Source organism: Nerophis ophidion, linkage group LG11 (genome assembly GCF_033978795.1).
Source record: "Nerophis ophidion isolate RoL-2023_Sa linkage group LG11, RoL_Noph_v1.0, whole genome shotgun sequence".
In the NCBI taxonomy this organism is placed as follows: Eukaryota; Metazoa; Chordata; class Actinopteri; order Syngnathiformes; family Syngnathidae; genus Nerophis; species Nerophis ophidion.
The window spans coordinates 68876375-68891075 of record NC_084621.1 but is presented as its reverse complement, the minus strand read 5'-3'; the positions used below and the strand labels follow the sequence as shown (position 1 = coordinate 68891075).

General features: G+C 37.7%; 1 protein-coding gene across 1 annotated transcript in view; it reads right to left on the bottom strand.

Moving 5' to 3' along the window:
* LOC133562392 (SE-cephalotoxin-like) overlaps positions 1–8113 on the bottom strand; it is a 31340-nt gene extending 23227 nt beyond the window's left edge. Inside the window, exon 1 of the mRNA XM_061916569.1 lies at positions 7952–8113. Coding sequence (XP_061772553.1) covers positions 7952–8092 — 141 coding nt within the window. The 5' untranslated portion in view covers positions 8093–8113. The remainder of the gene's footprint in view (positions 1–7951) is intronic.
* Between the last annotated feature and the right edge of the window lie 6588 nt (positions 8114–14701).

Genomic DNA, 14701 nt, shown 5'->3' with positions numbered 1-14701 from the left:
GTTTGTAATAACAATATCACTCATGTTTGTAATAACAATATCACTCATGTTATTAATAACAATATCACTCATGTTTGTAATAACAGTATCACTCATGTTTGTAATAACAGTATCACTCATGTTTGTAATAACAATATCACTCATGTTTGTAATAACAATATCACTCATGTTTGTAATAACAATATCACTCATGTTTGTAATAACAATATCACTCATGTTTGTAATAACAATATCACTCATGTTTGTAATAACAATATCACTCATGTTTGTAATAACAATATCACTCATGTTTGTAATAACAATATCACTCATGTTTGTAATAACAATATCACTCATGTTTGTAATAACAATATCACTCATGTTTGTAATAACAATATCACTCATGTTATTAATAACAATATCACTCATGTTTGTAATAACAATATCACTCATGTTTGTAATAACAATATCACTCATGTTTGTAATAACAATATCACTCATGTTTGTAATAACAATATCACTCATGTTTGTAATAACAATATCACTCATGTTTGTAATAACAATATCACTCATGTTTGTAATAACAATATCACTCATGTTTGTAATAACAATATCACTCATGTTTGTAATAACAATATCACTCATGTTTGTAATAACAATATCACTCATGTTTGTAATAACAATATCACTCATGTTTGTAATAACAATATCACTCATGTTTGTAATAACAATATCACTCATGTTTGTAATAACAATATCAGTCATGTTTGTAATAACAATATCACTCATGTTTGTAATAACAATATCACTCATGTTTGTAATAACAATATCACTCATGTTTGTAATAACAATATCACTCATGTTTGTAATAACAATATCAGTCATGTTTGTAATAACAATATCACTCATGTTTGTAATAACAATATCACTCATGTTTGTAATAACAATATCACTCATGTTATTAATAACAGTATCACTCATGTTTGTAATAACAATATCACTCATGTTTGTAATAACAATATCACTCATGTTTGTAATAACAATATCACTCATGTTTGTAATAACAGTATCACTCATGTTTGTAATAACAATATCACTCATGTTATTAATAACAATATCACTCATGTTTGCTTCCTTTTCAGTCAACAGAGTATTGTTGTTGGTCAAATGGGAGGAGCTTCTGTCCGTTGACTCAGTTGTTAGATTTTTATTTAGGATTTTGAATGCATAAAAACTAGGGGTGGGCAAATCAATGCGTTAATTACGAGTTAACTCATCAAACTATTAACGCCGACAATTGTTTTATCGCACATTTGCGGATGTTGTTTACATGCTTTTATTTTGTTAACGCCTTTTCTTAACAAGATGGTGGCGCCCGGACGGGCTTCCGCATGGAGGGGCTCTTGGTAAAGATGGAACATTTGGCAAAAATACCGGACAATTCTGCAAATGTCCTGGCTGGCTTACAGCGTGGTCACTCCGGGATCACTTACGACCGCCAGACAATTCTGGATGTGGATAGATCGGGCCGTTTTGGACTGAATGAGGCGTGCTTGCTAGAGCGGCTAGCTAGCATGGGAATACTTTGCCGGCTACATCCAGCGGCCTGTCAAGCAGCGGAGTATATGTGTTGTCTGTCTATTTATGAATAATGCAGACCAGGAGTGTTGGCTGACTTCTTAACCTTTACTTTCAGAGCGTGCATATCACAACATACAAGATGCCGTCATGGCGACACAACCTATACATGCTCCTCACTCCTGTTGCATGCTGAGTAGGGTAGTTCTTTTTTTCCCTGGCTCATAACATCACAATATAGTACCATGTATATGATGCCTTCAGTTTATCAAAGCACCAAGCAAACAATCGGAAAATTCCCATCATATCAATTCCTAGATATGGTCATAATTATTTTAAGTGCACCACGCAGAATAAACACAACATTATTAATATTGCTACTATGGATAATTTGATCAAAACTTCCCTAAAACAGCCCACTACCTATAATATAGGTTTTTTAAACATAAGATACCTGATAAAAAAAATGTTTCTGCTGTTACCTCAGAAATTGCCTGTTCAGATGTTATGATTGTGGCTCAGAGATTTGTATGTAGATTATATTTATTTTCCATAACAAACAGGATAACTTAAATACCCTGGCAGTGGCAATAAGCTTAAATGTTTGTATTTACATTTTTGGAGTTGATTTTCATCAAATATGCTATTTAACTGCTACTGTTTAACAAGGACTGATTTAAATTGTGTTTGCACCACAAATGTTTTGGCGCTTTTGTTCATGTGGGAGAATATTCCAATAAAGGTGCACTACACACTACTTTTGAATTCATTATTGGGCTTTGCGTATACAATGCAGTTAATCGCGATTAATCGGACAAATAGTGCGATTAACTTTGATTCAAATTTGTAATCATTGCCCAGCCGTAATAAAAACATGTGTTGTAATCTTACATAAGGTTTGTTAATGATGAACAGCACACTTCTTTACCATTTGTGTGTATTTCCTGTATGACTCATCCAATAATATGTTTAGAGAGCAGAATCGTTACTACAATGATGTCAATCTCCAAAAATAGCCATAGTGCAATATTCCAAAAAGCGGACTAAATTTGTGATTTTTAAATAGTATTTTCATATCCTTTTAGATACAGTTGGATATACTTTCATGCACACGAGGAAACTTAAATAAGCAAAAGAAGTCAACTTGTTGTTCCGCACTGCTGACACTTTAAGACCTCGCTCTTGTCTTATGTACTCACGCTTCCTCCAAACTAAACAAAGTTGATGCTTATCAACCAAATCGTCAACCAGAACACGAAAGTGGACTATGACTGATAAAGCTGTCATGTGATCCCGTCCGCCCACTGCAAACATCAACATGGAGCTCATGAGTTGTGACCCAAAATGGCTGCTCTCTCTGGTCAGTGTCCACCCCCGAAGGCTAAAGCAAAGCCAGATGTTCACAGAGGAGTTGCTGGATGTGAAGTTCCGCTGGGACATGATCTAACTTGCTGCTTCACTGCGGGAGTCAATATTGTCTTAGGGAAAAAAGGCACACCCAAAAAGCCTGGCAGAATAATACAAAAACAACAGAAGACAAAAGTCAGCGCTGCACTTGTCTAACATGGAAGTCACGTCGCCACTCGGGCCGCAGCACACTCGTCACCCTGCTGGGGCTTTGCTATGTGAAAGGACAAATACTGTAGGTACTGTACATACCATCATAGTGTGCTATGTGAAAGGACAAATACTGTAGGTACTGTACATACCATCATAGTGTGCTATGTGAAAGGACAAATACTGTAGGTACTGTACATACCATCATAGTTTGCTATGTGAAAGGACAAATACTGTAGGTACTGTACATACCATCATAGTGTGCTATGTGAAAGGACAAATACTGTAGGTACTGTACATACCATCATAGTGTGCTATGTGAAAGGACAAATACTGTAGGTACTGTACATACCATCATAGTGTGCTATGTGAAAGGACAAATACTGTAGGTACTGTACATACCATCATAGTGTGCTATGTGAAAGGACAAACAGGTACTGTACATACCACCATAGTGTGCTATGTGAAAGGACAAATACTGTAGGTACTGTACATACCATCATAGTGTGCTATGTGAAAGGACAAATACTGTAGGTACTGTACATACCATCATAGTGTGCTATGTGAAAGGACAAACAGGTACTGTACATACCACCATAGTGTGCTATGTGAAAGGACAAATACTGTAGGTACTGTACATACCATCATAGTGTGCTATGTGAAAGGACAAATACTGTAGGTACTGTACATACCATCATAGTTTGCTATGTGAAAGGACAAATACTGTAGGTACTGTACATACCATCATAGTTTGCTATGTGAAAGGACAAATACTGTAGGTACTGTACATACCATCATAGTTTGCTATGTGAAAGGACAAACAGGTAGTGTACATACCATTATATTTCATGACATCAGGAAGGAGAAGACACACCTCTTGATAATAAAACGTAGCCTTTGATCCTTAATCAGTCTTTCCAGCACACATCTACTGTAAATCTACTGTACATCACACATCCACTGTATCGCACACATCTACTGTACATCTACTGTACATCACACATCTACTGTACATCTACTGTACATTTACTGTACATCACACATCTACTGTACATCTACTGTACATCGCACATCTACTGTACATCTACTGTACAACAGAAGTGCACAAACCTTTTGTGCCGAAGCCCACGTACAAGAGAACAGGTTCAATCCTACCCCTTTTCTATTTAGATCAGGGGTCTGGAACTCAATTGACGTGGGGGCCACTGGGTGCAGAGTCTGGGTGAGGCCGGGCCACAAGAAAAGAAAACATTGTAGCGTCCCGGAAGAGTTAGTGCTGCAAGGGGTTCCGGGTATTTGTTCTGTCGCGTTTATGTTGTGTTACAGTGCGGATGTTGTCCCGAATTGTGTTTGTCAATCTTGTTTGGTGTGGCTTCAAAGTGTGGCACATATTTGTAACAGTGTTGAAGTTGTTTATACGGCCACCCTCAGTGTGACCTGAATGGCTGTTGACCAAGTATGCCTTGCATTCACTTGTGTGTCTGAAAAGCCGTAATAATAATATTGGCAGTTCGATATTGTCGGACATCTCTACAAATAACGGTTTGAATTGGTCCAGGTTATCGAGGACTGTCATTACCGACAGACAGGTGTCGCGGTGTGACTGCAGCCAGGCACGAAAGAAAACCCTCGTCGCCATGGCAACGTCTCTGTTGCGTTCACTCATTTGCCGCTTTTCCACTAACGCAGGGGTAGGCAACCCAGAATGTTGAAAGAGCCATTTTGGAGCCCAGTAACACAACGCTGTCTAGCACATTCACATAAAACTTGTGGGCCGCACTAACATTAAACTTTCATATCAAGGTGGGGGCCGCAAAATAACGTCTTGGCCCGCATGTTTGAGACCCCTGATTTAGATGATGTCTGTATTTATATTTACTTCCTGTTGTCAATTGGCACACAATTTAAATCCATGAAGAATGATTGATGAAATAGTTCATCATTTGTGGCTGACTTACTGAGAGGAATGTGATGATGTCATTGATCAATGTGATGATGTCATTTATCAATGTGATGATGTCATTTATCAATGTGATGATGTCATTTATCAATGTGATGATGTCATTTATCAATGCGATGATGTCATTTATCAATGCGATGATGTCATTTATCAATGCGATGTCATTTATCAATGTGATGATGTCATTGATCAATGTGATGATGTCATTTATCAATGCGATGATGTCATTTATCAATGTGATGATGTCATTTATCAATGTGATGATGTCATTTATCAATGTGATGATGTCATTTATCAATGCGATGATGTCATTTATCAATGTGATGATGTCATTTATCAATGTGATGATGTCATTGATCAATGTGATGATGTCATTTATCAATGTGATGATGTCATTTATCAATGTGATGATGTCATTTATCAATGTGATGATGTCATTTATCAATGCGATGATGTCATTTATCAATGTGATGATGTCATTGATCAATGCGATGATGTCATTGATCAATGCGATGATGTCATTTATCAATGCGATGATGTCATTGATCAATGCAATGATGTCATTGATCAATGTGATGATGTCATTGATCAATGCGATGATGTCATTGATCAATGCGATGATGTCATTGATCAATGTGATGATGTCATTGATCAATGCGATGATGTCATTGATCAATGAAGCTCCCGATGTTTCCCATGATTCTTCTTCTTTCTTAAACTTGTTATGTCTTGTGATCATCTTTTCTTGAGTTATGTTCTGTTACTTCAAGACTCCATTAGTTCCTGTTTTTGTGCACCCTCGTTTGCTTCAGTTTCCATGACGACTCCGTTAGTTCCCGTTTGCACTTCCTTGTTTTTTGGGGGGGTTTCAGGGCCCCGTGCTGTGCTGGTGGGGTGACTCAGCTGCACCCAGCAGGACAACAACCTCCGGCCCGGTCACCACCACCAGCAGCAGTTTTTCCTCCTGCCAAGCAGCAACCCCCACCACGCCAAGCTCATGGCCCTAGACCGAAAAACTGGTGGTGGTGACCGGGCCGGAGGTTGCTGCCTGGCTGGGTGCAGCTGAGTCACCCCACCAGCACAGCTCTTGGTCCTAAAAACCCCCCGAAAAACAAGGGTGCACAAAAACAGGAACTAATGGAGTCTTGAAGTAACAGAACATAAGTAAAGAAAAGATGATGGCAAGACATGAAAGTTTGAGCTCACTCCAGCGGGAGAATGCCGGGCCAATGCTGATCCTTCATTGTCCTTTTATCCGGGTAGCCTCCCTTTTTCTCTTTGTTTGTCTCCTCGGGCAAAACTTCTCATTTCTTTGGTTATTTTGCAGCTTCGAGCATGATAGTAAGAAATGTGGAAAGGGAGAGTGACATAGCCGTGAAGCAAGGCATCACATTTGTAGTTTGTTGTGTGGCCGGGTTCCTGCTCCAAGTTCTAAGTGCCAGTGAGAGCGACACAGACCCGCTCAGGCCACGACACAGGTGTCATTCAACTGGTTGTCTATCTTCCCAATTTTTAATGAAGGTTGAAAAGTTACTTGGTGTTGCTTTAATCCTACTTCTGGGGATTAAGGTTAGCAGTATGGCTATTTTTAAAATAACATTTAAAGTTGCGAGGTTAGGTTTAGCATTTTGGTTCGAGTTTAAGATTAGCAAAATAGTTGGGGATAAGTTTGGTTTTCAGTCAATCAATCAATCAATCAATGAATGTTTGTTTATATAGCCCCAAATCACAAATGTCTCAAAGGACTGCACAAATCATTACGACTACGACATCCTCGGAAGAACCCACAAAAGGGTTAGGGTTTAAGATTAGGGTTAGGAATTAAGAATTGCATGAGGGTTATGTTTAGCATTAAAGTTTGGGTTAGACTTAAGTTTCAAACTGGGGTTAGGTTTAGATTTAGGGTTTGGGGTCAGTGTTAGCTTTAACACTCGGGTCTGCGCTAGAGTTACGTCTAGAGTTGGGGTTAGCTTTAGCATCAGGGTTAAGGATTTTGATGAGGGTTAACAGAAGGGTTTGGGTTTAAGATTAGCAAAAGGGTTGGGTTTAGAGTTTAGGTTCAAGATAGTTTTAGGGTTAAGGATCAGTGTTTGCAGTAAAGTTGAAGATTAGGTTTATGTTTAGCATTAGAAATTAGGATTAGGGTTAGGAAAAACTGTATGATTCGGGTCATCAGAAGGGTGGGTTTAGCATGAGGGTTAGCTTTGGAGTCGGGGTTAAGTTTAGCATCAAGGTTAGGCATTGGGGTTAGCACATTTTTTGGGGTGTAGAATTTAGGTGAGGGTTATTTTTATGGATTAGGGTTTTAGGATTACCATTAGGGTTTTAGTGTGGATTTTGGGCACTTTGTGTGTCAGGCAGAAATGCAGTGAAGCATAAAAAGTCCTTTGAAGGTAATTGTTGATGCGAGCTAGAAAGGGCGAGGCTCTCTGTGTGCTTTTCAAACATGCAATCAAATCCCTGAGGAGTGAGCCAGCAGACTGTGGCCTTCAGATCTACTCTTCCCAGCGCCTCAACAACATCTGCAAGGACTCTTCAACAAGTCTTCCTCATTCTTTTCAACTTGTATGACTTTGACACTTGCTGAAAGTGGACTTTCCAATCCTAGGTGTGGTCATCACAGGAGGTCTCACACCTTAAGTCTCCAACAACTCCAGGGTAAAATGTCTTTAAGTCTCTATTTGAGGGAACTTAAGTGAGACACACGATGCTGTTGGTGCTATTTTAATGTCTGTTTAGACATTTTTGGTTGTCACATCAAAAAGGTCACAAATGCAAATAAAAGGGGAAAAGGAAGTCTTCTATTCTTTCTATTCCTACTTTGTGAAATAAGAAAGCTTTGAAGAGTTAATGATGGAAAGAAGGAATAAAACTCACCTCAAGTGTTGTCCCAAGTAATCCAGCTGGGAATGTGAGCGCCAGCCTCCTTGGGATGTAGATATATATTCTCTCTCTCTCTCTCTCTCTCTCTCGCCCTCCCTGGGTCTCGTCACTCCCCCTCGGCTGGAACTCCTCCATCCTTTCCCAGCATTCCAGGGGAGAAGCCGGTGGCCGTGTCAAAGAGGGAGGTGGGGGGCCACTTGCAGCCGGGTCGCCCTCGAGACAAACACCCCCTTGTTGTGGCTGGCAGCTGGTCGCCACGGCAACCGCACCGGCTCTGCTCCAACTTCCCAGCATGCATGGCGGCCTTCACTTCTTGTTGTTCAGCAACTTCGACAACAAATTCACTGGAAGCCATTAGGGATGGACGGCTATTGGTGGGCGGCGTCACGCTTTGACGACTCGGATGCGGGCAAAGAATCAGTCGGTCACAGCGCCGCCCCATGAAAGAGCGCCTGTGTCGTCGCAGCCTTCTGGAAGCATCCCTTCTTCTTGTCCGCTCTACCGGGGCTTCTTCATCGACTTGCGTTGATGTCATTAAAATGGTACAGCTTTTATTTTGAAATGACAAAGGAGGATCCGGACCAATAGAGGAGGAAAAGAAGGGAGAGTCAAGTCAGGTCGTTAGCAGACTCAATTAAGCCACAATCTGCATGAGCCAGCTTGTCAGTTCCTAACAGAGTCGCAATGTCACAAGAGAAAGTTGGGGTTGTATGAGAAGTGTTGTAATAGGAAAAGAAACACATTTTTGGGGGAAAAATGTAGTTTTAGGACTGTTAAGTTGTTTTGAGAGGAAGTGGTGGTTTTACACCATTGAAGTTGTTACAGCACAAATATTATACCACAATGTCATCCTGATAGATAGATGGATAGAACTTTATTGATTCCTTCACGAGAGTTCCTTCAGGAAAATTGAAATGATGTTGTAAGTCAACAATTTACAGCATTTACATCGTACGACGACAACAACGACTCGACATTTGATCAACATACATTCATAATACAATCAAAATCAAGTCATAAAGGATATAGTTGGAATATCACAATGATAAAAGTCATAATTTAATGAGAATAAAGTCGGAATATCACGAGGAAAAGTTGTCATTTTAGGAAAATTCAATTGGAATATCACGAGACAAAAAATGTGATTTTACGAGAATAAAGTTGCAATATCACAAGAAAATGTCATCATTTTACAAAACAAAAAAGTTGCAATTTTAAGTCTTGATTTTTTTCAACAAAAATAATATCAGAATATCACAATGAACTCGTCTTCGATTCATCAGAATGAAGTGGAAATATATCACCAGAAAAAAAGTGGAAACATCATGTGAAAAGTCACCATTTTTAAGAAAATTAAATTGGAAAATCACAGATTTCATTTTTGTCATTTTCAAGAATAAAGTTAGAATAGCAGGAGAAAAAAGTTGTAATTTTTCCAAAATAAAAGCAGACTATCCCAAGAAAAAAGATAACATTTTATGGAAATCCAGATAAAAAAGGTAATACATTTCTAAGAATAAAGTCTAAATACAAGAGATAAAAGAACTTAGTTTTAGGAGACTAGAGTCTGAATATTATGTGGAAAAGTAGTCATTTTACAAGTATAAATGTGTTCATATTTTTGCCTAAAATGAGAATGCATCATAATCGATGGCGGCTGGTGAATTTTGTTTTAGGTTTCACAATCATTTATTTCAACTTTACGTCATTCAAGTATGACTTTTTTAAATGTAATTAACTTCATTGCCAAGCAATTATATTATGGTCATACTTTTGTTTGCTAGCGGCTACAACTCTCTGCTAATATTCTTTTCACAAAATACAACCAATAGTACGTTCATTTTATATCTTAGTTGTGAAAAGTAATCCCCCGATTCCTATTTTCAACAGTCTGCTCATCCATCCATCCATTTTCTGTCGCTTATTCCCTTTTGGGGTGGCAGGGGGCGCTGGCGACTATCTCAGCTACAATCGGGCGGAAGGCGGGGTTGCAGGAAAATGCTGAACACCAACTTTCTTTTCTACCTGTCAACTGTCACTTTAGTATCTTTGTTTTCTACCTGTCAACTGTCACTTTAGCATCTTTGTTTTCTACCTGTCAACTGTCACTTTAGTATCTTTGTTTTCTACCTGTCAACTGTCACTTTAGTATCTTTGTTTTCTACCTGTCAACTGTCACTTTAGCATCTTTGTTTTCTACCTGTCAACTGTCAGTTTAGCATCTTTGTTTTCTACCTGTCAACTGTCACTTTAGCATCTTCGTTTTCTACCTGTCAACTGTCAGTTCAGCATCTTTGTTTTCTACCTGTCAACTGTCAGTTTAGCATCTTTGTTTTCTACCTGTCAACTGTCACTTTAGCATCTTTGTTTTCTATCTGTCAACTGTCAGTTTAGCATCTTTGTTTTCTACCTGTCAACTGTCAGTTTAGCATCTTTGTTTTCTACCTGTCAACTGTCAGTTTAGCATCTTTGTTTTCTACCTGTCAACTGTCAGTTTAGCATCTTTGTTTTCTACCTGTCAACTGTCCCTTTAGCATCTTTGTTTTCTACCTGTCAACTGTCACTTTGGCATCTTTGTTTTCTACCTGTCAACTGTCACTTTGGCATCTTTGTTTTCTACCTGTCAACTGTCACTTTAGCATCTTTGTTTTCTACCTGTCAACTGTCACTTTAGCATCTTTGTTTTCTACCTGTCAACTGTCACTTTAGCATCTTTGTTTTCTACCTGTCAACTGTCACTTTAGCATCTTTGTTTTCTACCTGTCAACTGTCACTTTAGTATCTTTGTTTTCTACCTGTCAACTGTCACTTTAGCATCTTTGTTTTCTACCTGTCAACTGTCACTTTAGCATCTTTGTTTTCTACCTGTCAACTGTCACTTTAGTATCTTTGTTTTCTACCTGTCAACTGTCACTTTAGCATCTTTGTTTTCTACCTGTCAACTGTCACTTTAGTATCTTTGTTTTCTACCTGTCAACTGTCACTTTAGTATCTTTGTTTTCTACCTGTCAACTGTCAGTTTAGCATCTTTCTATTCTACCTGTCAACTGTCAGTTTAGCATCTTTCTATTCTACCTGTCAACTGTCAGTTTAGTATCTTTGTTTTCTACCTGTCAACTGTCAGTTTAGTATCTTTGTTTTCTACCTGTCAACTGTCACTTTAGCATCTTTGTTTTCTACCTGTCAACTGTCACTTTAGCATCTTTGTTTTCTACCTGTCAACTGTCACTTTGGCATCTTTGTTTTCTACCTGTCAACTGTCACTTTGGCATCTTTGTTTTCTACCTGTCAACTGTCACTTTAGCATCTTTGTTTTCTACCTGTCAACTGTCACTTTAGCATCTTTGTTTTCTACCTGTCAACTGTCAGTTTAGTATCTTTGTATTCTACCTGTCAACTGTCAGTTTAGTATCTTTGTTTTCTACCTGTCAACTGTCACTTTAGTATCTTTGTTTTCTACCTGTCAACTGTCAGTTTAGCATCTTTCTATTCTACCTGTCAACTGTCAGTTTAGCATCTTTCTATTCTACCTGTCAACTGTCACTTTAGTATCTTTGTTTTCTACCTGTCAACTGTCAGTTCAGCATCTTTGTTTTCTACCTGTCAACTGTCAGTTTAGCATCTTTGTTTTCTACCTGTCAACTGTCACTTTAGCATCTTTGTTTTCTATCTGTCAACTGTCAGTTTAGCATCTTTGTTTTCTACCTGTCAACTGTCAGTTTAGCATCTTTGTTTTCTACCTGTCAACTGTCCGTTTAGCATCTTTGTTTTCTACCTGTCAACTGTCAGTTTAGCATCTTTGTTTTCTACCTGTCAACTGTCACTTTAGCATCTTTGTTTTCTACCTGTCAACTGTCACTTTGGCATCTTTGTTTTCTACCTGTCAACTGTCACTTTGGCATCTTTGTTTTCTACCTGTCAACTGTCACTTTAGCATCTTTGTTTTCTACCTGTCAACTGTCACTTTAGCATCTTTGTTTTCTACCTGTCAACTGTCACTTTAGCATCTTTGTTTTCTACCTGTCAACTGTCACTTTAGCATCTTTGTTTTCTACCTGTCAACTGTCACTTTAGTATCTTTGTTTTCTACCTGTCAACTGTCACTTTAGCATCTTTGTTTTCTACCTGTCAACTGTCACTTTAGTATCTTTCTATTCTACCTGTCAACTGTCAGTTTAGTATCTTTGTTTTCTACCTGTCAACTGTCACTTTAGTATCTTTGTTTTCTACCTGTCAACTGTCAGTTTAGCATCTTTCTATTCTACCTGTCAACTGTCAGTTTAGCATCTTTCTATTCTACCTGTCAACTGTCAGTTTAGTATCTTTGTTTTCTACCTGTCAACTGTCAGTTTAGTATCTTTGTTTTCTACCTGTCAACTGTCACTTTAGCATCTTTGTTTTCTACCTGTCAACTGTCACTTTAGCATCTTTGTTTTCTACCTGTCAACTGTCACTTTGGCATCTTTGTTTTCTACCTGTCAACTGTCACTTTGGCATCTTTGTTTTCTACCTGTCAACTGTCACTTTAGCATCTTTGTTTTCTACCTGTCAACTGTCACTTTAGCATCTTTGTTTTCTACCTGTCAACTGTCAGTTTAGTATCTTTGTTTTCTACCTGTCAACTGTCACTTTAGCATCTTTGTTTTCTACCTGTCAACTGTCACTTTAGCATCTTTGTTTTCTACCTGTCAACTGTCACTTTAGTATCTTTGTTTTCTACCTGTCAACTGTCACTTTAGTATCTTTGTTTTCTACCTGTCAACTGTCACTTTAGCATCTTTGTTTTCTACCTGTCAACTGTCAGTTTAGTATCTTTCTATTCTACCTGTCAACTGTCAGTTTAGTATCTTTGTTTTCTACCTGTCAACTGTCACTTTAGTATCTTTGTTTTCTACCTGTCAACTGTCAGTTTAGTATCTTTCTATTCTACCTGTCAACTGTCAGTTTAGTATCTTTGTTTTCTACCTGTCAACTGTCACTTTAGTATCTTTGTTTTCTACCTGTCAACTGTCAGTTTAGCATCTTTCTATTCTACCTGTCAACTGTCAGTTTAGCATCTTTCTATTCTACCTGTCAACTGTCAGTTTAGTATCTTTGTTTTCTACCTGTCAACTGTCACTTTAGCATCTTTCTATTCTACCTGTCAACTGTCACTTTAGTATCTTTGTGTTCTACCTGTCAACTGTCACTTTAGCATCTTTGTTTTCTACCTGTCAACTGTCACTTTAGCATCTTTCTATTCTACCTGTCAACTGTCAGTTTAGGCTGCTCGACGGCTCCTCATCACCACTTCAAGATGGCGTCCCAATTTCTCGCGTCCCAGCAGCCAATGCTGCGTCTTCTTACAACATGTCTATGGCCACAAAACATGGTGTACCTGCAATAGTCGCTACCTTATTGTGCCTCAAACTAGCCTTTTAAGATGCACAGAACTGCTGTGGAGATCAAACATTTGTTCCGAGTTGTCACGTTGTGTTGATAATAATCATGTTTCTGACTAAGTGTAGTAGGATGTCCTCCTTTTCATGGAATATCAGCCTTGCCAAGTACTCTCCAGCATTGGTGGTGCTTAAACAACAATTATATACAACATTATGTACAACATTATGTACAACGTTATATACAACGTTGTATACAACATTATATACAACATTATATACAACGTTGTATACAACATTATATACAACATTATATACAGCATTGTATACAACATTATATACAACATTATATACAACATTTTATACAGCATTGTATACAACATTATATACAACATTATATACAACATTATATACAACGTTGTATACAACATTATATACAACATTATATACAGCATTGTATACAACATTATATACAACGTTGTATACAACATTATGTACAACATTATGTACAACATTGTATATAACATTATATACAACATTATATACAACATTATATACAACATTATATACAACATTATGTACAACAGTATATACAACATTATATACAACATTACATACAACATTATGTACAACATTATGTACAACATTATGTACAACATTGTATATAACATTATATACAACATTATATACAACATTATATACAACATTATGTACAACATTATATACAACATTATATACAACATTATATACAACATTATGTACAACATGATGTACAACATTATGTACAACATTATGTACAACATTGTATATAACATTATATACAACATTATATACAACATTATGTACAACATTGTATATAACATTATATACAACATTATATACAACATTATATACAACATTACATACAACATTATGTACAACATTATATACAACATTATATACAACAAGAAGTGGCCAACAGCAGACTATCATCCAATTGTTTCATTTTGTAGAAAAGAAATTTGCTCATTTGAACTTTTAGGAAACACTTAAAGAATTCAAGAAAATGAATTGTGATGAGGTGGCGACTTGTCCAGGGTGTACCCTGCCTTGCGCCCACGTGCAGCTGGGATAGGCTCCAGCACCCTGAGAGAGACAGATGGAACTGTGGTGGTCAGTAAAAGTTTCAGTTTTAGATCAAGCAGAGTGAAAGAAATGAAAAAGACGTAAGGCGGTGCCAGAGCATTTTTCAAGTTTCATTGCGTGCTTTCCCAGTTGATGTTGTACAATCTTTTAGAGGGAAATCTGATATTTTTATATCCTTCACCTGGTTTAGGAGACCGGGGTCATGTTTAGAAAGGAGCAGTAAATGAGCTTGAAAGAGCAG